Genomic DNA, 23,951 nt, shown 5'->3' with positions numbered 1-23,951 from the left:
GAGTTTTCGATTTTAATAATTCATGCAATTGATATATGCGTTTGGTAGATCTTGGAACATAGGTTAATCTGCAAGTTGTTTCATCGATTTTCATGCTGAAATGAGAAGGTTATGTCGATTAGAAGTTTGATGCACCAATATGTTTTGGTTCGAATCTCTTGAATTAGGAGGAATTAGGTTAAAATGATTTGAGATTGTTGATGTGCTTGGAAAGACCTCTCTAGTGATATGCGTTTTGTTGATTTTGGTGAACATTTGTTCTTGGACGTATGAACTTGTGAAGAACACGTGATGAACTTTAGAAAATTTTCCAGAAAACCTCTTTTGATCTTCATTTCCGTGTTTTGCTTGGTGTTGAGTGTTATTGGCCATGCGATTGGACCACGTGTCCTGGCCATTGGTGAGCGCGCGCAGCATTTCAAACATGGACATACTTCGATTCTTGGCTAGAGCTTTTCCACATTTTGACATTTGCTTTTTTCTTCATGTATGCCTTACATATTTTACATGACTTCATTCACATTTTTAATTTTCTTCCACATGAAAAAAAATCATATCTCCTAAACCATTGATCCAATTGAGATGAAATTTTTTGTGCCATGATCTTTGCCCTGTCTAGTATTTTTTGGTGATTTTTATTAAAATTGTGCACGTGTGATTTTTTAACATGGCCTAGGGTTTGTTCACATGTGTTCTTTCATGCACCTTGCTTGATGTTTTGATCATGAAATGATGATGCTTAATCCAAAATTCTTGAAATTTTACATGTGTAATCTAGACACTTTGATGAACATTTTGGTATAGAGTTTGTGATTTTTGCTTTCCTGGTTTGTGAGATATGAGCTGTTGAATCTAGGTGTGACAATGTGTGTCACACCATTTCTTGTCTAAATTTCTGATTTTATTTGGAATGCCATATGAACTTGAAATGAGCTGAATTTTTGCATGTTGATTCTTATGGATGTTAAGTTTGCTTGTGAATTTTCCTGGAATTTTTGAGTGCATTTCAAATTTGTTTGAGAATTTCCTTTCTGTTTGACCAATTGTGAACCTTTTGTGAGTCATGATCTCATATGTTTTCTGAAATTCTTGTGGTTTATTGGATGGACTTGAAATTTGGCATGTGTATTATAGACATCTTGAAGTTTGCCATGGTTTTGGTTTCACTCATTTATCATGTTTGGTTTCTGTTTTATGATTGCTTGAAGTTGATGCATGATTTAATGCCTTGTATGAGCTTGTTTGAGTATGCTTTGGCTTGATGAATTTAATTGACTTGCTTCCCTTTGTCCAAATGGCCTGAAATTTGGTGTGATGATCCTTTAATGAGTGCTGTTTAGCCATGAATTTTTTGGGGAATTTATTGAATTGTTTGTGAGTTGATTTGAATTGGATCTTTCTGTTTGGTCCTATGAGGCTCTAAATTGCATGCTTTGCCTTCTATGCTTCATGAAATGAAATTGGTGTATGATATGAATGTGAGACCACTTGGATTTGTTTCTCACTTGATTGAACTTGATTTTTGATAGTTTTCATGTTCTGTTTTGGTTTATTGCTCCCATTTTGACCCTAGGCCATGTCCTAGTGGTTAGTGCTTAATGTTTGAGTTGTGTTTTCAGGACAAAAAGGCATATGGCATGGAGGAATTAATTCACTTGGCTTGAGTTGCTTATGTTTGATTGATGTTGATTAACATTTAAGTTTGTTTTGTAGGTGGCTTCTAAGTCATTTGTGTTGAGCATTGGCTTATGCTTTGCTTGATGCATTGCTTGTGTACAGTTAACTGTTGACTTTTAGCTTATCTGTTTGACTGTTTGAGTTGTGTACTGATTATGTTAGATTGATTTCAGGTACCTTAGTTGCTATAGTTCATTTTGAACTTGCTTGTGCTGTTGCTTGGTTGTATAAACCATTTGAGGTATAACATCACTAACTCCATGTAGTCTGGAAGACCTGGCCTGTTACTTGGCCAGACACCTGTCTGAAGTCCTCCTTAAGAGGCAATGCTTGTGCTTGTTTATTTTTGTCCCCAAGCAGGAAAAGACCTTTGAATAAGGCAATTGGCAGATACGAGAGATGTGCAATCCATCTCCTGCTCTTCAGTTGAGTCATCCCTTTGCTCACACAACTGGTGTTGATGCATTGTGGATAGTAACCCAAGATCCTTGTACAGTTATACAGTTGAGTCAGAGTCATAAGTGTAGAAGGGTTCCCACTTTCTGAACCCACACTTCATTGTCTGAAGCTCTCCCTGGCCAGGGATAAGAGCTGTGAGGTGTAACACCCCGATAAAATAAGATAATTATTTAATTTAAGTTAATAATATATTTATTAATTTAATTAAATAATTGGAATTTTTATTATTGGATTATTATTTTATTGGAATAAAAGTTGGAATTTAGAAAAGGTCCCATTCAGTAAAAAGGTTTATTTTTCACGTGAAAAGGAAAAAGGGGCAGAAAAGTGGAAAAAGGGCAAAGAGAACCAGAGAACAAGGGTTGGAGAGAGGAAGAGCTTGAAGCTGCAGGATTTGCCGGGTTAACTCAGGTAAGGGGGGTTTTATCGTCGATTAATGGGTATTATGGGATAACATGTGGTGGGTAGTGATAGACTGTTGATTTGACTCTATTCGGAATGATGCATGATGAAATTGTGAACTTTTGGATGAACGAAATTGGATTATGATTGAGAGGAATTCGTAGGAATTAGATGTAAAAATGTTAGAATTGGTGAAATTGAATAGGGTATGATTCGTGTTAGATGATATGAACGATTACTGTGAAAAATTGGATTGTAGGAGGTTGGAATTGGTAGATCTCGTAGCAGAGAAGACCATAGCAGATCTGGAAATCTGGTTTCTGGTCATACGCGTATGGCACTAGGCAATACGCGTATGAGATGGTCTGGTACGCGTATGGCATTAGGCATTACGCGTATGGATGAGGAAGATGATGTTTTGAACGTGGTTTGGCCTCTGTTGGTACGCGTATGGGGAAGTGGTACGCGTAGCATACGCGTATGAGATAGGTGGTACGCGTATGGGATTGACTGAGAATTGGGCCATACGCGTATGGGACTAGGCAATACGCGTATGGGCAGGATTGTGATTTTTCTGTGCTGTTGTTGTGCAGTTTTGGTTGTTCAGCTGAGTAATGTAAATTAGCTGATGTATGATAGAGTAGGGATCATTTCCCGTTGTTTTGAGTAGTATAGGTATTAGTAGAGTGTGCTAATGTTGTGATTGGTTAGGTGGTATGACATGATATGATTATGTGGTGAATATGTTGATGATGTATGATGATATGCATAATGTTGTGAATGTATCTATCATGTCTGAAATTATGAATGGACTGTTTATGGCTTAGAGTGTGAGCATATGTCCATTGTGGATGATTGTTGATGTTTGCGTGACTAAGTGATTTAGCTTGCATATTGTGGCCTTTATGGTGGTAGCTAATTCCCATGGTGAGGAATTAGTGAGTTAGTATTGTGGATTGTTGTTGATGTTTGCATGCTAGGTGATTAGCGTGCATATCATAGCCCTTGGGGTGGTAGCTAATTCCCATGGTGAGGAATTAGTGAGTGAGTCACTAGGTCTCAAATGAGTGGGACTAGTGAGCTTGGTAGCCGTACCTGGATTTGGTCGGTGAGGTTGAACTATATGTTCACGAATAGTCGGTACCGCATGCATGGAGTCTCATTGCATAATGTATGTATGTATGGCGTATAATATGAATGGATGTATTCCAATATTATACGTGTGTTTTATGGTTGTGTTGAGTTTGAGTATGATGATTATGAGTTGATATTGTCGTTGCTGAATATGTGTGATCTGATTAGGGTGATGATATGTGTTAAATTACTTAGCATTACATGATATTTTATAATGCTTATTATATTGATTGAGGAACTCACCCTTACAACTATGTTTCAGGTAACGAGCAATGATTGAGTAGGAGTTAGTGCTTGGAGTCTAGTGTAGTTCCTTAGTGGGTCATGCTCTGATAGATGTAACATCGGGATGGGATGTTTTAATTGTTTTATTGTTGGTTATTGAACCATTTTACATGTAATGTGTTACATGTTTTACAATGATTGTTGAGATTTCTATCCGCTGCGTATTATGCAAATGCTTATGTTTTGAATTAATAAAAGAGCATGACAATTATAATTGGTGAATGGTGTGAAGTGATTGTGTGACACCCTTAATTGCATATCTACTCTGATATATATTTGTTGTTTTAATTAAATATTTGGGGTACTTGCAAAAGGCAAGCTGAAAGAGGTGATAATCCTCATGAAAAAGGCAGAGGGAACTTCACAGTAGGCATAAAAACCTCATGACGTCCCTCAGGCGCAACAACGAGGATGAAGCTTTCAAAATATGGCTATCACTTTGGGACTTACCAAACCTACATCAGGTATTTCAAAAACAATCAACATGCAAAGTTCTTACATGGATAACCTTCTCTTGCAAAAGGCAACGAGGACTTACAAAAGGTAAGCAAAAAGACACAATTTCGTGCAAAAGGCAGCGAAATCCTTTCCGTGCGAAAGACATGGAAGACTTGCAAAAGGCAAGATGGACACTTACAAAAGACAAGCAACTGACGAAAGGTCACACATATTTGCAAAAGGAAAATAAAAAGGTCTGAATGTAGTTTGTCAGGCGGAACCAGGGCTTTGAAAGGATTTTCCAAACATGATCTGGGATTTGGCACACTCTGACAGGTGGGGACTTTGCATTAGGCATGAAAACCTCATTATGTCCCACAAACACAATGACGGGGATGAAGTTCTCGAAAAATGGTTACCCAAACCCCGGGACTCACCAAACTTACATCAAATATTTCAAAACAAAACGATATGCAAAGTTCTGACAGGGGTACCATTCTCGTGCAAAAGGCAACGAGGGGGCTTACAAAAGGTAAGCAACGAGACTTGATTTCGTGCGAAAGGCAACGAAAGAACTCACAAAAGGTAAGTTGTCTCAATAAAATCTTCTCCATGCAAAAGGCAGGGAGACTTACAAAAGGTAGATGACTGACAAAAGGTCAAAAGATACTTGCAAAAGGCAAATAAAGAAGAAACACTTCGGAAAACCTTACGGGAATACCAATAAAAAGATTCACGGATATAATATTCTCAATTGAGGAAATAGAATTATCCCAACTGAAGATTTGTTTATGCTTTTGAAAAAAACTTTCATGCATTTTATGCATGTTTGATTTTGCATGGCATATCCATTCAACACGGAGTTTATGACTTTATATCAGATCAACATAAACTATATTTTATATATGTTAATTTTGCCTATCATTATTTTATCATTATGTTAGTGTGTCTATCATCAAATTAACATATGCACAACAACTTAATATTTTTTTTATAAAATTTAATAGAATAGACTAACTTAACTAATTTTAAAAAAATTAATTAAAAATAAATTAAGATAAGTTAATAGGAAAAAAAAAGCATTAACCATTTTTATTTGAGATTAATTACTATATACTATTAATATAAACAGATTTACACGATCGATTTATCACCATAACCCATTTACATTATTTTATAGATTTTTAAAATAAAAATCAAATTTATTTTAATATTCAATGTGATGGTTAAAATCTCTTTATCTAAAATATTTTTATTTTAGTTATCTACGCTTAGTAGAAAGTAAACTCAATGAATGGTTCTGATCCATAGATCGTGTAAAACTATTTTATTACACTGAGACTGAGATAATATTAATGAGGTGGCAGCAGGGTAGGTGAAGGTAATAACCGGACGGTGTGCAGCTCGTGGTGTCCTGCTCTTGCATATAAAAAACCAAAACAAACACGCAACTTCCTTCATTATCACCTACTTCTACACTATTCCATTTCATTTCTCTTATCTGTACTCGCTGTTGGGGTGTCCTGAGGTATCTATGCTTCGTTTTTCACCGATCAATTCAAGTTCCTATAGTTTCATTTTTCTTTCCTGTGTTCTTGGATCTCTCTCATGTATTTTTTTCACGCTTTCGTACTTTATTTACGATCGATCGTTCGCAGTTTGTTTAATTTGTTGTAATATAAGATGCTGATCGATCACTTTTTTTCATACTGATTTGATTATTTCAGAAACCTAACTATTTCGCGGATCTGTATTATTTTTTCCAAAATATTATGATAATTTTAGATTAATCGTGTTGAATTAGACCTATATCATTGTTCTTGAGGAATTTGAATGAATCGGAATCAGTTTCTGTTGTTTTGGACTTAACTCGACCGAATCTATCTAATCACAGTGTTGAATTTGGAGGTTTTGCTTTTGGACTTGATAGTAACCCTAATTTTACTTGCAATTAGATTAAATCATCAATTTCATTCTCTTATTGGCCACTTGCATGATATTTTCTTTAGCAGTCTCTGTAGTACCGAGGAATCTGGTGTATGAAATCGAAATCGACGCTGACACTTGTAATTATCTTTAATTTATTCATTTTTTCAAATTATTTAATATCTTTTCAAAGTATTTATTTATTTTTTCAAATTATTATTGATGTCGACTTATCGGTATGTCTGTGCTTCATAGTTAACAATTGAACATAGGCATATTTTTATGATAGGTTTTGAAAGGTTTGTAAGTTTTTATTATTATAATTGTTTTGTTCTAAATTGCTATTTTGTTCAGATCACATTGAACAATGGTGAAGGCTGTGGCAGTTCTTAGTAACAGTAACGAAGTCTCGGGTACTATTAACTTCAGTCAGGAGGGAAATGGTAAGCTTCGACAGTGTGTGATTTCCGTGATGATTAGGGTTTTTGTTTCCGGCTACTGTGGTAAGCCAAATCAAATAAATTTGTATTGTGAATTGTGCAGGTCCAACCACTGTAACTGGAACTCTTGCTGGTCTTAAGCCTGGCCTCCACGGCTTCCATATCCATGCCTTGGGAGACACCACAAACGGTTGCATTTCAACTGGTAAAAGTCCTTCAATAACTCGTTTCATTTGTAATGTTTTGAGCTCTGTAGCACCAACACCTCTAGAAAAAGTGTGTCCATGTCGTGTTTCTGCTCTCCATGGTTCATAGTTCTCGAGGCACTATTAAGTATGAGTCAGAATAAAAAATTAAACCCTCACTTTACTTGAGTGAATAGAAATTCAAACATTTTCTTTAGAAATTTTTATCCTTGTATATGTTTCATATGTTACATCTTCAAAGTTCCTAGCTGAGAATGAATTGTGTAAGAAGCGACCAAATTATAATTATGCAATTCTATCATCATTTAGTTCTATTACAAAACTTCATTTTTTGAATATTTTTTATTACAGGACCACATTTCAATCCTAATGGGAAGGAACATGGTGCCCCTGAGGATGAGACTAGACATGCTGGTGATTTAGGAAATATCAATGTTGGTGATGATGGTATGACTTTGGTTTTTTTATTATTTGCTTTTCTAGGCCACTTGATTTTGATTTATGGTGACAGTTCTACTTTAAAATGTGTTTGTTTGGATTTAATTTTAAAATGGTTTCTCTGGTTGTGTAACTCAGGAACTGTAAGCTTCACCATTACTGACAACCATGTATGTTATTCATCTATCTTCTGAACACAATTTCTGATGAATTATTCTAAATTGACAACAAGACTTGAGAGTTTCAACTTTTAATTAGTTACTAATTGTTGGCAGATCCCTCTCACTGGAACAAACTCCATCATAGGAAGGGCTGTTGTTGTCCATGCCGATCCTGATGATCTTGGGAAAGGTACTGAAGAACATCTGTGTCATCTATCACCCCATTTATAATAAAGGGATTTAACATGCTCTTTTGAATATACTTTGTGATTGGTTAATATTTAAAAAGCCTATTTAATTGCCTTGTTAGCAGTTAATTGAGCATGACAAAATCAAGATTGTATTCAAAATATTGTTTTGCTAGCAGCAGCCTAGCATAATATGCCACAATTGTATTTCATCTTCCTCACATGTTAAAGACGTTTCTTATTCTATGTAATATTTTGTATAACACTTCATCTCGGTGCTGTTGTATAGGTGGTCACGAGCTTAGCAAAACTACTGGAAATGCTGGTGGCAGAGTAGCTTGTGGTAAGCATACACATTCAGTAGTAAATCCTGTTTTACAAGACATTCCCTATGCATTTAAAAAAATGACATGATGCTAAATTAAGGTTTAAAAGATCATTAGAGGAATTAGATATGAATGACTTTATACATTGAAAAAGTTTGTTCTGTTACTGTCTTGTTGGTTCCAACACTTAATCTAAATTCAGTGTTCTGTTTTCCCCCTTTCATTTGCTATAGTGACTCTGGGTCTCATTTGTGACCCTCTTTATTGTAGGTATTATTGGGTTGCAAGGATAGATCACTACTCTCCACTGTGCGTGCTGTTGAAGTTTTAGAAGAATAAATTGCACTCATCCCTCTCTTGCTTGTTTAGGTCTGATCTGTACTGCCGGATAATGTGTTTTTGTTTGTATTGAAATCTCAATGGCTATATGACTGCACTTGGTGTTTAATCAGTTACTTCAGATGAAGTCTGTGGTTGTTGTCATGCTTGTTTTCAGTTTGCAGTATGATCTTAATTCTTAAGGAGTTGGGTTTTTAATAAAGACTTCATATTAGACTACAATATGGTGATATGAAAGTGTTATCTTGGACCTTGATTTGTGTGTTCGAGCTTTTTTTCTTCTTCTTTGTTGTCGATGAAATTGCAAGTAGAAGAGTAATAGGGAAAAGAGTGTTTCGCTGGTTTGGTATACCAATGAAATAGGAAATTGCGTTAAACTTTTTTGCTAGTCTAAGCTTTTATTTTTCCAAGTTTTTTTATGAGAATATTTTTTAGGGTAAGCCATCAAATAGGTGGTTTATTGGTGAACCATTCTTATACACCATCATATTTTTTTAAAAATTAATTAAAGCTTTAGACGAGTTAAAAAAAAAGGGAACATGTATTTTTATTCACACAATTCATTGTACCTTCCCTTCATTTCTCCCGATTTTGGTGCATTTGTTATAGGCAGTCGATGGCTAATCATTTTTATAGGTAGTCAAAATTGGTGGCGTTTACTTTGTCCAGGTGAAAGACCCTGACAAACTCAATTTTTTTTATAAATATTTTAATTTCATTTTAGTTACTAAATTATTTATTTATCACATTAAATTATTTCTACGGGTAAAAAATAAGTCAGATAACCTAATCGGGGCTTAAGACCTAACATATATAGGCTTCGGTGTAATAAGTTTTAAGACCTAACATATATAGGCTTCGGTGTAATAAGTTTTAAGACCTAACAAATATAGGCTTCGGTGTAATCAATTTTTTAAAAAAGAAAATGCCTAAATTTTTTTACTTGAATAAATAATGATAATTTATAATAATAATTAACGTCTAACGCCTAACACTCTAAAAAAAAAGCGGGTAGACGGCCACGAGAGTGAGGAGATAGACAATTTTGGAGTGATTCTTTTTCATATTTCAAATTTATCCTTGAATAATAGCATATTTTTTTTATCAATTATATCCTTTACTATTTTTTTATATTTTTTTTCCTTCAATTTTTAATAGATATTTTCGGTTATCCTATTTCATGATAAATATAATGTAACTCCCCCTTTAGAGTGGGAAGTAACTTCCATATAATATTAACCGTATCTTTTTTTTATAAGAATGAAAAATCAACATTTTCATAAATCTCATATTTTTCATTTTATCATGTAACTTCCTTTAATAACTACCATCTTTGATTTACACTTTCAAATTGTGTGATAAAATGACCCTTATTAACATTGCAACTATTGTTTCTTTTCGATTTTCATTTTTTTTCAAAAATGATGTTCCTAAGATGACACTTTGTTCTGTGTGACAGTGGAAGAGGTTATCAAATGTCAGTTTCATTTCTCTAGCATATTTCTCATTTATATTAAGTAAGTTCCTAAGATAATTATCATTTTTTATTGACATATTTTTAATCATTTTTAATAGTTAACCAATAATAGAACAAATTATCGCGGTACACATTCATATTGTTGTTTGTTGATTTCTTTTTGAAATATTAGAAATTCTCTTACATATTTATTATAGTTTTTTTGGTTGATTTACTTCTACATGTTCTTTTTTCTCTTTCTCATTTCTATTTTAATGTTTTTTAATCTTTCGACTGGGGCAAAAGGAAGGAAAAAAATGACATAATTTTATGGTGGTGATGGTAACTAAGATGTAACAATAAAAAATTGATTTTTTTGAATATACATAAATATTTAATTTTAAATATTATATTCAAATTATAAATTACAAAAGTTATTTTCTAGAGTTGTTACATTATTTTTTTCTTCATTCATGTTTCTATTTAAATTTAAAAAAAAAACTGCATTTGCATTTCACTTTTCTATTCAGAATTTGTAATTTTTTCTTTTTCTATTTAGTTTATCTCTTTATCATTATCATTTTCGATGATAATCTTTTATCATTTTTTATATAAGCTGATATATTTTTATGCCAAAGAAATGAAAACAGTTTAAAATGTACATAAAAGAAAAATTTATAAGTATATTGGATATGATTTTTTTTCCTAATTACAAATTAAGTTGGTTTGTTTATTCATTTTACTTACAAAATTGTTGTCTCACGGTTGTGTAATAGATAATACATTAAAGTGTTAATAATAAATTTAGTGTGAGTTGAAGTCCTATATCTATATCTATAATCTATAATCTATGTATAACAATATATAAAGGCAAAACATTATTTTGGTGGAACTTTTTTCTTTCTTTCAATTTTACCATCATTTCATTTATAACAATATACCATTTTACCCTAAACATAATGATAAATTATTGAAATAAAAATTATATAAAAATCAGACAGTTTTTTTTATGTAAAAGTTACCGTCAAATTCTACATCTTATATTTTAGGAGGTTAGCCTTCTGAATACATATTAACCTTTACTACAAAAATTAAAGTAATCTACTATTAAAAAAATATTTGAACGGTTATAGAATATAAATATATTTATTCCAACTTCTATTACAAGAATCCTATTTTTTTAAATTTTTTTCTCTTTCACTAATTCTCCATAATTATCGGTGAGTATTATTTCTTTCTCTATGATTTTTGTTCCTTATTAAATTTCAAAATTTTATTTTGGAATTTATGTTCTTTAGTATTTTTGGCATGAGGATGTAATGCACATCATATACACATTAAAATAATTAAACGTCTCTTCAATAATGTAGTAAGAATGCAGCGGTAATAATCTTTGATCGTCATCTTTTCTTTGATAAAGAGGGGATACTACTAAATGAAGAGAACTTATGATATTTTTGTTTGAATTTTTTTTTCCAATTTGCAATGTATTTTCCATAATTATATTTATACATTCTATCCCAAATTAAATTATTTAGATGATAAGATTAATATATTATATCAACGACTATTTATAACTTTAAATAATAATTGTATATTCTGAAGTACTTAATCATCTCTCTAAAATATAAAATACACAAAGATGTTACAATTTATACAAACAATTATATTTATTATCTCTCTTCTATTTCTTTTTTATACAAACAATACTATTCATGGTAAACACTCTAGAACACTTTAATTTAATTGAATACTAATACTTTCATTCAATTAAACAATATCACTTTTGATATTTATTTTATTTAAAAATAAATTAATATTTTAAATCGAATTCCATTAAAGGTACCGATACTCAATTACTTACCATGAGTATCAAAGAATTTGTCACTATTTATCATCTCTCTTTTATTTCTTTTTGCTTAAACTTTTTTTCTTGCATTAATATGTTTCAGTTTTTGTTTCTTTCCAATTTTTATGTTTTTTTATGTAAAAATTAATTTTGAATATTTATGAATTCATTTATTTTGAATATTAATTTCTTTTATTTATTGTTTTTTAAAATTTAGGTTACTCTCTCATATATGAGATGGAGGGAGGGAGAGAGAAAGGGATAGGAAGAGGTAGGGAGGGAGGGAGAGAGAGAGAGAGGAAGAGGGAAAATGAGATAGAGAGAGGGGGAAGAGGAGAGAGGGGAGAGGAGAGAGAGAGTGAGAGAGAGTTAATGTTTATCTTTATGCTTATTTGTTTAGTAAATTGAGAGATACAATTTTTAACTATTTAATTTATATATATTTTTATAGGTTGAATAATGCATTTTTATTGACAACTTTAAAAATAATATATCTATTTTAATTTTCAAACATTGACATAATACTACATATTATAAATAAAATTTAATATATATTTGAACAGATATCACATGTTTGATCATATAAGTAATGTATATTAAAATAATTTTTTTCAAAAAGACATTGTTAATATTTCTACGCATTTGCGCAATAAAAGATATAACAATGTCACTTAATGTCTCTGTTAATGTTTATGATTAATTATTTATTAAACATATTTTGTCTTATTTTATCTAAATCTTTTTATGATTTTCAACTATCTATAAAATTATATAAAGACAAAACTTAATTTTGGTGTAACGTATTTTCTTTTTTTCATAACGTGATTAGGAATACCATATATTATGAAAAAAAGAAAATACGTTACACCAAAATTAAGTTTTGTCTTTATATAATTTTATAGATAGTTGAAAATCATAAAAAGATTAAGATAAAACTTAACATGTATCCGAATAAATACCAATATAATTCATCATATAAATAGTTTATATTAAAATCAAACATATAAAAAAAGATACTATTAATATTTTCACGCGTTAGCGCAGTAAAAAAAGCGGATGTGCCCGTTTGGAAGCTAGTATAAACAATATTTGCATAACACGGTTCAACTGATTAATAATAATAATTTTAAAATAATAATAATATTATTATTGGCAGTAAAATTTAGATAAAAACACGTATTCTCTTCAAAATCTTATGCACCAATTAACTATTTCTATAACGGTTCAATTCACCGAAACGTGGATATGTATTCTCCAGCACCTCTTCCGAAGATGAAGATGTCAGACAACACCACACATTTGGACGAAGGCGACGGTTCCACCGCAGTTAGGGAAAGAATTCTTCTCCCAAATTTTCTCCACAACTTGAAACTCAAGTACGTCAAGTTAGGTTACCCCTACTTTATCTCAAATCTCTTAACCCTATCTTTCACCCTCTTAATCATAATCACTTTATTCCAACTCTCCTTAACCAAAAATCTCAACCAATTATGGCTAGTTGGATATAACTTCAACCTCATCCATATTATCACTTTATCTGGTTTCACATTCTTTGCTTTCATTTTTAATATTCACACGCGCCATCTACCTCATCGACTTCATTTGTTTCTGTCCTGCCGATCACCTTAAAGCTCTATTCCACAACTTCATCCAACATTCACATCTCACCGGATTTTGACGGTTCCTCTTTGGATTTCCAGCATAAGATTCTTCTTCGATCTGGTCTCGACGATGAAACTTACATTCCTGAAGCCATGCATTGCATTCCTTCCCATCCTTCAATCTCTGTGGACAGATGCAAAGGAAAACCTGTCATGTTTGGTGCGTTGGATGATCTTTTCATTAACACATACCTAAGTCCAATAGAAATTGGAATTCTCGTTGTGAATTGTAGTTTGTTTAACCTTATACCTTCACTTTCTTCAATGATCGTGAATAAATATTGTCGCTACGTGAAAAATACAGAGTCACCATCAGTTTTTATTTATTCCAAAGAAATGGAAAAATATCGAGAAAACCCCAAAGAGTGGTCGTCGCAACCACGAACAAGTTCGGAAGTCGGTTATGCAAGAAGAATGTATTAGCACTCCTCATATCCATGGTACTCCATAGGAACCATCTAGGATGTTTGTGCTTACGTGTGTATTGTTTATCGAATGTTTGCTTACCAAAGGTTTGCGGAGTGGAGGTAGATTTTAAATTAGTGTGCTCGCCAAGGATTGGGTCCTCATGCCTATGTATGCCCACTTGTTGAAGTGGGAAATCGGAGCCCCGTAGTTCGTGGGTTTAAAATATTTGTTTGTTTGGTTGATTTTATTACTTTGAATAAGGGTTTTTGATTATGTCGCCCTAAGGCTTCAAACAAAAGGTTTGAATGCATTGAATTGTTTTTAGGTTTTGAGAAAGTGTTATTGATTTTGGATTGCACTAAAGACTATGGATAAAGGTGAATACCTCGAACTACCAAGCCAAACGTCTTGTGTTCGAAGCATTCAGAATGAGTGTAGGAAAACTTCAGTCTCATCCCTTATTTACCATTTAAGGCTCGTAAGTACAATCCTAATCGTATTTATTGTGTTTTTGAATTTGATTTGGAAAAAGACCGCTTGATGTTGGATCAAGGGTTTGTTTATTGATTTTGATTTAAAAAAGACCGCTTGGCGTTGGATCAAGGGTTTGATTATTGATTACGAAATGGTGATCGCTCCTAATGCCTAAGGAGTAGCTATAAAGTAATAAAAGAAAAATATGAGTAAAATCATACATTGGAAAAGGGAGGGGGTACATGTAAAGTACAAGGGAGTACATGAAATAAAAGATCTTATTGTCAGGTAGCCCAAGAGAAAGCCGTGTGTGTCCAATTGTGTCATAAACTAGAAAGCGCATAAAAGATTACAATTTTGAATTCTTGAATGCTCCTTCCATGTTAGGGTTGAATATTTGTCCAAGGTCTTTTGCAAGGGTCCTAATGAGTCTCTAAATCCATTGTCCAAAGTCCTTTCCATGCTAAGGGATTTTTCTTATTTTTTTTTGTATTTTTAAGTCTTATCCATTTTTATGTTCATTTTAGAATGAGATGAATAATTATATGGAATATAACGCAAAATAAAGGCAAATAAAGTAAATGACAAAAATTAAATGTTAGTAGCAGAAGTTAAATGTTAGCGTTAGATGCGAAAATGTTCTCTGCTGTGCGTATTAAAAAAAGCGGGCAGACGGGCACTCCCGTGCCCGTCTGAACGCTAGTAATAATAATAAGGATTAATTATTATGCACTGTCAGTGTAAAGTAAAAAGATTTATACTGTCGATTCATCATCATCCGTATGCATTATTTTATAGATTTTTAAAATAAAAGTCAAACTTATTTTCATATCTAACGTCTAAGATTAAGTGACAATGTAAAATCATTTTACACTATTAGTGTATTTCAATTAAATATGTAATAATAATAATAATAATTATTTTTATTATATTTTGAATTAAAATATAAAAATAAAATTTAGTCATTTTAAAAATTTATGAAAATAGGTCAAAAATAACATTTTCACAAATAAACAAATTTTTAAATAGACTAATAAATTAATTAGACAAAAAAGTCTGAATCAAATTTAAAAGTAAATCTATAACATGTTACTATAAAATTTTGATATTTTTAAGAGAACATATTCAAGTTTGATAAAGTTTAATTTTAGTCCAATCTATTTTTCATTCTAATTATCAATAATTCCAATCTAACTCAACTAAAAAATATTTCTATCTTCTCTCTTTATTCATCTCCATTCTCCAACTTTGTCTTATGTTATTCACCAAGGAAAAAAAACCCTTTCTCTTACTTCTTTTCTTTTTAAAGAACAATTGTTATTCTTCTTGGTTTAAAGAAAAAACTTTAGATCTCTATTCTCCATGTCTTCAAAATTACTTTTTCTTGAAGTTTTAATTAGGAATATTTGAGAGTTTTATTTTTTTATTTTTTATATTTGAATCTTAAATTAATGAACAAATATAGTATCTTTAAGATTTAAATCTGAAAATCGAAACTTCAAGATTAAAAACAAGTTAGCATGAAAAAATATAATTTATAATTCTTCATTAAAAGGTGAAAATCTCTTTTAGTTTTCTAACTTTATGCAATGATTTAAAATTGAATCGATATCTAAAATGAATGAATGAGTATTGAATTCATCGATCATAACATACCATCTCACCAGTTGCGAATATGATACCAGTGGTTACAAATTTAAAATTATTGATTCAATCACTACAGTGTGAGAATTATAAAGTTAAATTATAAGATAGGTTGAAAATACCGAACATATGTGTTAGTTAATATTATTAACCACCTATCGTGAAGCAATCTTAATCAAGAAGTAAGATTAAAATTAGCCACTAAGTTAGTTTACTTGGCCACCAAGATAACTTGGTCACCAAGTTTTGTTACTTAGCTAGCAAGATTACATGGTTAAGAAGGAAGTTACTTGGTTAAGAAGTAAATTTGGGCATAAATTGAAGAGAAGGATGAAGTGGTGTAGAACTAACTACAAGAAATGTGTTTAATCAATTTATGAGGAATGTGTCTGCATTTATATAGTTGGATTTCCTGCATTAATAATCATAATGGAAGTTTGAAGTTAAATAAGAGCTAACACACAGCATCATATCCACAAGCAATGAGTCACAGTTGTAGTAAATAAATTGGAAAAAAAGATGATGAAATAGTTGAAGCATATTAATTAACATCAAAGATAAGCAGATAGTAAGCTAGGAAATGGCATCAGCTTGTAGATATCAAATACTAGCATTTATATATATTCTTTGGATCTCACCAAGTGAGAAAAGATAAGCTGTTGAATCTGTAAACTACTAATTAATGGTAATTCAGTTTATTTGCATAGTAATTATTTGATGGAAAGTGTAAAGAAAGTGTTGAGAATGTGTAAGAGAAGAAAACATAGTATGACCTGTTTGTTGTCTTTGAAATTGGAACATCTTGTATGGCAAGATTTATTGATATGGATGATCAAGTATTTTATCTGTTGAAAGGTAGTGCCTATAACAATGGATTCCAACTACAGATGATTGATTAATCTATCATAATAAAACATGTGCTTTAAGAAGAAAAAGCTGGGCTAGACTCCTGCAGCTCTGAATAAAAGGTTCAAGGGATAGTGACTAGTGCATTGTTAAAATATTGTAAGCAGCAATTTAGTCCCACATCGGCTGTATTGGAGGAATGAAATGTGATAGAAGGTTATAAATAAGAAGTGATATGCAACGTTGCAACATACTTACCTGGATGGGGTCGATGGGTGATCCTGAAGGCCCATGGCCTAGGATTGTGACCTCCATTGCACTTAGGAGGGGTGCTTTCCTAAGGTCTACCCAAGTGGTGGAGCCTACATCATAATTTGTTGCTGAGGGGGCCTGCGTTCGCGCGGCCCCCACCCAATACAAGTTCAAATTTCAGACTATGCTTCTGATGAAATGTATCCTGATTAATTAACTTATTAGCAATGTTTATTGTATTCTTAATGAAAATGGGAATGCATATTTCTTTCGATCGTTGTTCTCTGTAATTTTTATTTGGCTTTCAATGGAACTTCTAAACAAGTGGCGTGGAAGATCAAGTTTGTAATAGAATTCCAACGCAATAATAAAGCCTCTGAATAATCTAATGCATCTTAGTTAATATCACACACTAAGTGCTGCTGCTATTGAATCTACTTTTAAAATGGTTTTACTACTTTTTCTTTTCTTAAACACCAAGAGATTATTACTTCTCTAATTAAAAATGAATGTAATTTGCAATGGATTTCCTCTTATACATGTCATTTACACTCTACACTCTAGACACTTGATGAAAATATATAATTTGCTAAGGATTTCATGCCATCTATGTCACTGACCAGTTTGAGTCATTGTAACCATATATGTAAGGTCCGACCTTATATTTGAGTGGAGTCAACTTCACATTCTTCTTCTGCATTCTTTGACAATTGAAGTCTTTGTTCAACAAGTATCAGTGTAGGATTGCAATGCTCCATCTCAAATCTTGAGAATTTAACTAGCATATCTCATCTGGTGCATTTGCATGCCTTTACCAGTTCTTTGAAACTCAATGCCAAAAAAAAAAGAGATGATCATCTTAAACTCCCTTATCGCGTCCTTCTTAAATTCACTCATGTAGTTTTCTTTGCTACATGTTGAAATTGCTTTGTTGATTGCAGTGAAGTATTTCTTTGTATTTTGATGATTCGTATTTGAGATATTTCAGAATTATCATTTATTTGTAATTTGATTTTATCGATTTGTTTGTAAATTGATTTTGATCTTTAATTGTAGTATTGTATCTTGAGCTATCCCTTACACTTAGTTAGGTTGAATCCATTGCAATGTTTTTTAGTTTGAGCAATTTGGTCAAAATCAAAGTATGTGTGTCTTCAAAAATTTTCACTTGTCCTAGTTCAAAGTTTTTCCTCCAATGAATGCTTAGTTGTAGTTCAAAGTACTTGAGTTGCATCAAAGTCATAGCTTAATTGACTGTTCTGCACATGATTTAGCGAATACTGTCATTTGCTTACTTATTCCCATATCAATATTTTGCACTTTGCTCAACACAAATAACTTTTCTTGCGCACTTTGGAAAATTGTTACCTAAATCTCACGCACTTAAGTACTTTTTCTCCACTCGGCAAGGTTGTCAACATTATGAAAACACCATTCTCGTACTGTTCTACCAATTCAGCCTCAATTTATGCTATAAGAATTTTATTAAGTTGTTTATCCAAATAGAGGCTTATACAAAAACAAAAATAACAACAATAAAGAACTTATCCTTAATGCCAAAGCTTTTATGAACTCTTTTGCTGCTTTGCATTTAGCAGCGGCCTTTTTTTTTCTACAGACCAACTCTTGTCAATTTTATGTTGACATTTTTGTATTTCATGGTTTTGGAGTTCACGTTGCTTTTCAAGTCTCCAAAGCTATCTGAATTAATGAAATGATATAGCACTTAATAAGCAAACACATTCAGAATATAACACAAATGAAATTTCAGTTAGTAAAGGATACGGAATATAACACAAATGAACTTCTTCTGAGTAACTTATCAGACTTTGTTGTATCTGTCGATTCTACATTGAGTGGTTATAAGAGTTGTGTTTCTTCCTTGTGAATCCAAATGGTAACCTACATCCACTACAACTTGATTGGTCACTAATTGAAATAGCTTTATGTAAACATATTGCAACTGTGAAACTTGGACCACAATTTATTGTATCTACCTGCCTGTCTAATGCCTCAACAAAAGAAGGCATGTATCGGTTTTGGGTATCGCCTAGCCCGAGTTGTCCATTTTCACCTTTGCCCCATGTGTAGACACTCCCTGAAGATGTCAAAACAGCAACATGATATGAACCACACGATATCTCTTTTGAACATACTCTTGTTTAAGCATTCCTACAACCATAACTGCTCTATCCTTAACATGTGGATTTCCCAATTGTCCAAATTTTGAACTTCCCATTGTAAAAACTTTCCACAAGATACTTGAACGAAGTCGTAGTCGACAAGCTGCAAAACACATGTCGGTACCAGCTTGTTTCCATTATCGGAATGTTCTAGTCTCCCTTCATCTCCATCACCCCATGTAAACAGCTTACTAGTAAAAGAAGTATTGTACTTAAAACATTCGGCAATGATTGCAGTTGTATGCCATGTTCCACAAGCAACAGACCTGACACGACAATTTCCATGTCCAAGAACTCCAAATGTAAGTCTCCATACATAAAACAAATTTCAGGGGATTGATCTATTCAAACAATGAGTGTTGGTTCGGACGGCTCATGGTCCACGTCCAAAGAATGAGTGGACCATGAGTGTTGGTTCGGACGGCTTAACTCCCAGTAGGTGGCTCTTTTAGGTTATAACAAAATTATACAAGAACAGTTTTTTATTTTATAAATGAAATGTTATGTTACATATTATGGGGATTAACTTAGTGAATCAACTTTTTATCAATGCCAAAATAAAATACAACCTGCGGTTAAATACATAAACCTATGGCAAACAACTTGTCACTACCCATAGAACTATACCTAACTAACTAACTAACTGTGGTTCTTACATAAATACATTCTGCTTGATCTCATGATTTTCCCCTCATTCTACATTACAAATTACATGTTTCTTAGCCTAATTTCTTCTCATTGTCACTGCGGTTGATCATTTTCATTCTGCGTAGTAGGACGAACAGGAACAAAACCCCTACCACCAAAAACCGGGCGCATTATTGTATCATCAAACTTACGCCATAACCGATGAACAGTGTATGTTGGAGTGGTGAGTAAATCACGAATGCTGCTTGGACGGTGAAAATCATTGCTATCAATCTCAACTTCAGAACCTTGATTATCTCCAAGGAATGGCACTGTGACTGATTTCGGTGAAGTGCCTTCGAGATTCACCCTGCTGCTTTTCCGTTTTGGAACGGGACCGAGTGGAAGCAAAAACCTTATCAGTGGCTTGGTCATCATGCCAAACACCTGAATTTTTTTTATTAAATTGTGTTACAAGTAATAACAAGACAACCTCAATATGACAGAAAAATGAACACTGACTTACCATTGTACTGACAAGCACGACAGTGATGGTACTTGTGATCATGATGGCGTTGAATCGAAGTTGAGTATGCCCCGACATAGTAAACTGCATTTCATAGATTATACATAAGTACTTATATGATAAACGCTAATGTTATAAATTATAAATTATAATCATTCAGTTAAGCTTCTACCTGATTATAGGCAAGTGCCATTGAAACGGCGCCTCTCATAAGACCAGCCCACCAAATAATCACCTAAAACAATAAAAACGGAGAGCTTGTGATGATAACTTGTAGCTCAAGAAATCTAAAAAAAAGAGTACTTGCTGAGAGAAATATAGCCATACCTGTTGCCTAAAGCTTATTTTCTCATTTGCTGATTTTTTTGTCAAGTTGGATAAGAATGATAAGGGAAAAACAAATGCTGCTCTTCCAATGAGGACTAGGGCTAATAATACTGAACTCACAACAACAGATGTTCCAGGTCTGCAATGACATAAGAATATTCAACAGTCTTTCGTTTTTATTTTAGAAAGCTTGGTATTCGGTTTTGGGAGCAAAACTCTGTATGTACTGACCCAACACAGAGATTGTTAGCACCTAGCAGGATTCAAACCTGAGATCTTGAGAGGAACACACTCTCAGGACTCAAGCCTTCACCAACAGATCAACCTTTGGGGTTTCAACGGTATTTCGTTAATATTAACAAGTTTTAAAAGAGAACATGTGACATACCTATCACTAACAAATCTCCATTTTTCCATGTCCAAGGCATCCATACCAACGTAAAGGAAGAGAAACGTCTCGGCAACAAATGACAAGGTTGCAAATGAATGTCTGTAAAAGTAAAGACAAATAGGGTTACTTTGCTACTCCGAATAGATCCAAATATAACTTCAAGAGTTTAGAAGATGTATACTTGGTAGTGATTCTTGAGCTCTCAGTCACATTATGCCATGTATAATGAGACATTACAATTCCACAGAAGAATACAGTGAGAATGCCACTCAGATACCATAACTGCAGAACATGTAGATTTATGTAAGAAACTAAATTAGACGAAATATGTAAAGTTCGAAAATATTTCTTAAGTTCTTTAGAGCTTACTTCAGCTAGTATATAGGTAAGGTATGCCATTAACATCATGAGAGCAACCTCGCGATCAGTTGAGTGCCTACAACGAGTGACAAACTCGTTCAACTTCCGAAAAAAATTGTACTAAATTCTTAATAAAATTACCAACTCGGTCATAAACCAATAGAATACATACCTTCCAAAATAGAGCTTTTTGATAATGTAAGCACTAAGTAGACCACCCTGCAAAGCACGAAAACACATTACACCCGAGTCACACGCACATATCGATGCTCGTATTGATATATATAGCTCGTGTTTATGTCCCAAGCCATTAGCCCGTTTGGTGAACTGAGGGACATCGAACAAGTACTATTTAAGAGTCTCTGAGACTTAAACGTAACTCACTAACTTACTAACGTTTATCTATATAAAAAAGATAGATTGTGATGTGTACATGAGAATCAGATAGAGAGCAAGATAGTTAGTTACCAAAACTCCAAGCATGGTGCTTGCTATAAACAAATACAAGAAGTTGCCGAAAAATTGCAAGACAAGTCCATGGTCGAATCGTTCAAGATCAAAACTTTTGATTGCGTTGAAAAGCACCACCGAAGTAGCATCATTCACAACGCCCTCGCCAAATACAAGGCTGTATAGTAAAGGTGTCTCATCCTGGTTTAACACCTGCATCATCATCATCACCATCATTTCAAATTTCAGTACTTAGCATTGACACCTTATACTTGCTTTGGAAGACAAAGAGACACAAATTATTGTTACAAACCTGCAATGTGCACACTGAATCTGTCGCGGCAAATATCGCTCCAATTGCTGAAATTTCATTTCAAAAGTGAGTCACAAACCGAATTAGACAGTTGACACAAGTTGCTAAATGTATAGATAAATTGCTAAATATTGCCCCAATTACCTATAGCATCTCCTAGATCGAGTTCGCGGAAACCCAATCTCTTAAAAATTTGTAATACACCTGAAACAATGCTTCAAAAAATTAACTCAGATCAGAATTAGACTCTTCTCAACAAGGATAAGGATAGTTTTCTTAAAGTAACTACCCGAGTTTTCTCGATAAATTGATAAAGGTTAGGATCAATTTAAAGAGAAAAAACATACCAAAACTTATGATGCTACAACTTATCAATGTACCAACAGCACCAAACATCATAATTGTCATGAAATTAACAAAAAACCGTTTCTTTTTCACCTGAAACCTGAAATAGTCCAAATCATAAACTCTAATTAACAGAATATGAGTTCTTTCAATCTACTCTTAATCAAACAATGAAACAAACACAGATAAAAACATGTTGCAAAACAAAATTTACCCGGCATTGAATATGATGGGAGGTAGAAGGTATATGAAAAAAAGATCTTCGCTGAAAACAAGAAGATGCGAGCTTTTTCCGCGACTTATCAACAAAATAACCTCGCCAGTGCAAAGACCCTGATCAAAACAAATCAAAATCAAATTCAGTCACCACTTTACGAACCAAATCGAATATTTTCAATCGGTTGAACCGTGAAGCGATAGACTTACTATCAGAAGAGCTGTGATAGATTCGTTAACCCAGCGATTATCCTCGAGAAGATGACCAAGTACTATACAACCGCATAGCAATGCGACAAATATGTTCATAGATATTACGGATGAATAATCCGAAGTGTTTAACATTCGAAGAAATTCAGAAGACATTTTCTGAACCTTGAATGACAAAAACCAGTATAATTAATCTGTGCAATCAAATGCACACTTTACAAAGCCAATTCCATGTATCTTCTCTTGAGGTACCATTCAATAGCAACAACAACACATTTTCATACCAACATACAAAAACAAAAATAACGTAACGGAAGGTGAATGGACGTGAATAAAATTGTGAGTGGAACGTTAATGGAGTTTTGAGATTTTTGTTAAAAGAGAGAAGAGGAAGAGGAAGAGAAGAAAAATCGGAGAAAAATGGTTGAAAAGTAAAGAAGCGTGTAACGCGGGAATCACGAACGAAATAGAAAGTGAAAGCCTCTTACATTTATACCTATTATTATAGCTCTTGGATCACCATGCTTTTCCAATTATATTTTAAAACTTAAAAAAACATAACAATCATTTGTATATAAAATGAGAATGAGAATTATTTTAAAATATTTTTTTTTTGTTAAAACGAGATTCATTTTAAAACAATTATATTGTTCTAAACTGATATATGGGCATGTCACATGATTAACGGCTAAAAAAAAGTTAATACCAAAATTAGTGGTAGGTGAAGTAGCTCAAGCTAGTTGAATTAAATGATTGAAAGATGCTAATTTAAAATTAGATTATTCAGAATAATATTTATTTGTTAATATAAATAAAAATTGGTTATAATTATAAATTAATATTTTTTAAAAATAACAAAAATTAAAATCTTTAAAATTTATTTTAATTTTTTGTTTTTAACATTTATAAATAGAACATAATTTTGTAAAACTAAATTACTAAAGAAATTTCATTATTTTTAAATTTTAAAAATTGAAAGACAGATTTATAAAGG

General features: G+C 32.6%; 2 protein-coding genes and 1 non-coding gene across 10 annotated transcripts; 2 read left to right on the top strand and 1 right to left on the bottom strand.

Moving 5' to 3' along the window:
• The first annotated feature begins 5,853 nt into the window (after positions 1-5,853).
• On the top strand, positions 5,854-8,633 carry LOC127132312 (superoxide dismutase [Cu-Zn]). Of its 7 annotated transcripts, none has more exons than XM_051061231.1 (9): positions 5,854-5,923; positions 6,405-6,461; positions 6,676-6,764; positions 6,865-6,966; positions 7,319-7,414; positions 7,544-7,575; positions 7,681-7,756; positions 8,044-8,097; positions 8,351-8,633. In XM_051061231.1, exons 3-9 carry the CDS (start codon positions 6,689-6,691, stop codon positions 8,371-8,373), a joined length of 459 nt encoding a protein of 152 aa, XP_050917188.1. In that variant the 5' UTR covers positions 5,854-5,923; positions 6,405-6,461; positions 6,676-6,688; the 3' UTR covers positions 8,374-8,633. The 7 variants fall into 7 exon arrangements, with proteins under 7 accessions (XP_050917188.1, NP_001414649.1, NP_001414647.1 ...); NM_001427720.1 differs by having other exon boundaries at positions 5,855-5,923; positions 6,408-6,461; positions 8,351-8,616; XM_051061233.1 differs by lacking the exon at positions 5,854-5,923 and adding an exon at positions 5,927-6,005.
• An 8,374-nt stretch (positions 8,634-17,007) lies between these two features.
• On the top strand, positions 17,008-17,168 carry LOC127132879 (U1 spliceosomal RNA). Its single transcript, XR_007806885.1, has one exon. It is a non-coding gene; the product is annotated as a U1 spliceosomal RNA (small nuclear RNA).
• Positions 17,169-19,714: 2,546 nt separating this feature from the next.
• On the bottom strand, positions 19,715-23,431 carry LOC127132311 (sodium/hydrogen exchanger 1). 2 transcript variants are annotated; one of them, XM_051061229.1, is made up of 14 exons: positions 22,958-23,431; positions 22,746-22,864; positions 22,534-22,631; positions 22,331-22,390; positions 22,187-22,233; positions 21,892-22,086; positions 21,596-21,642; positions 21,433-21,499; positions 21,245-21,345; positions 21,061-21,162; positions 20,673-20,811; positions 20,518-20,580; positions 20,346-20,429; positions 19,715-20,266 (listed from the first exon to the last, which is right to left on the bottom strand). In XM_051061229.1, exons 1-14 carry the CDS (start codon positions 23,111-23,113, stop codon positions 19,934-19,936), a joined length of 1,611 nt encoding a protein of 536 aa, XP_050917186.1. In that variant the 5' UTR covers positions 23,114-23,431; the 3' UTR covers positions 19,715-19,933. The 2 variants fall into 2 exon arrangements, with proteins under 2 accessions (XP_050917186.1, XP_050917184.1); XM_051061227.1 differs by having other exon boundaries at positions 21,245-21,499.
• Between the last annotated feature and the right edge of the window lie 520 nt (positions 23,432-23,951).

This window comes from Lathyrus oleraceus, chromosome 3 (assembly GCF_024323335.1).
Source record: "Lathyrus oleraceus cultivar Zhongwan6 chromosome 3, CAAS_Psat_ZW6_1.0, whole genome shotgun sequence".
NCBI classification, from domain to species: domain Eukaryota; kingdom Viridiplantae; phylum Streptophyta; class Magnoliopsida; order Fabales; family Fabaceae; genus Lathyrus; species Lathyrus oleraceus.
Note: the sequence above shows the minus strand (reverse complement) of the source record. Positions and strands in the feature narration are given on the sequence as shown.

Bases quoted from the DNA above. Each gene is read 5' to 3' on its own strand.
- LOC127132312 (XM_051061231.1), top strand. From the start codon at position 6,689: ATGGTGAAGGCTGTGGCAGTTCTTAGTAACAGTAACGAAGTCTCGGGT. The intron at 6,967-7,318 runs GTAAAAGTCCTT...TTTTTATTACAG, and splicing joins AAACGGTTGCATTTCAACTG to GACCACATTTCAATCCTAAT. The intron at 7,757-8,043 runs GTACTGAAGAAC...GCTGTTGTATAG, and splicing joins TCCTGATGATCTTGGGAAAG to GTGGTCACGAGCTTAGCAAA.
- LOC127132311 (XM_051061227.1), bottom strand. From the start codon at position 23,113: ATGTCTTCTGAATTTCTTCGAATGTTAAACACTTCGGATTATTCATCC. The intron at 22,865-22,957 runs GTAAGTCTATCG...TGTTTTGATCAG, and splicing joins CTATCACAGCTCTTCTGATA to GGTCTTTGCACTGGCGAGGT. The intron at 22,087-22,186 runs GTTTGTAACAAT...ATGATGATGCAG, and splicing joins ATTCAGTGTGCACATTGCAG to GTGTTAAACCAGGATGAGAC.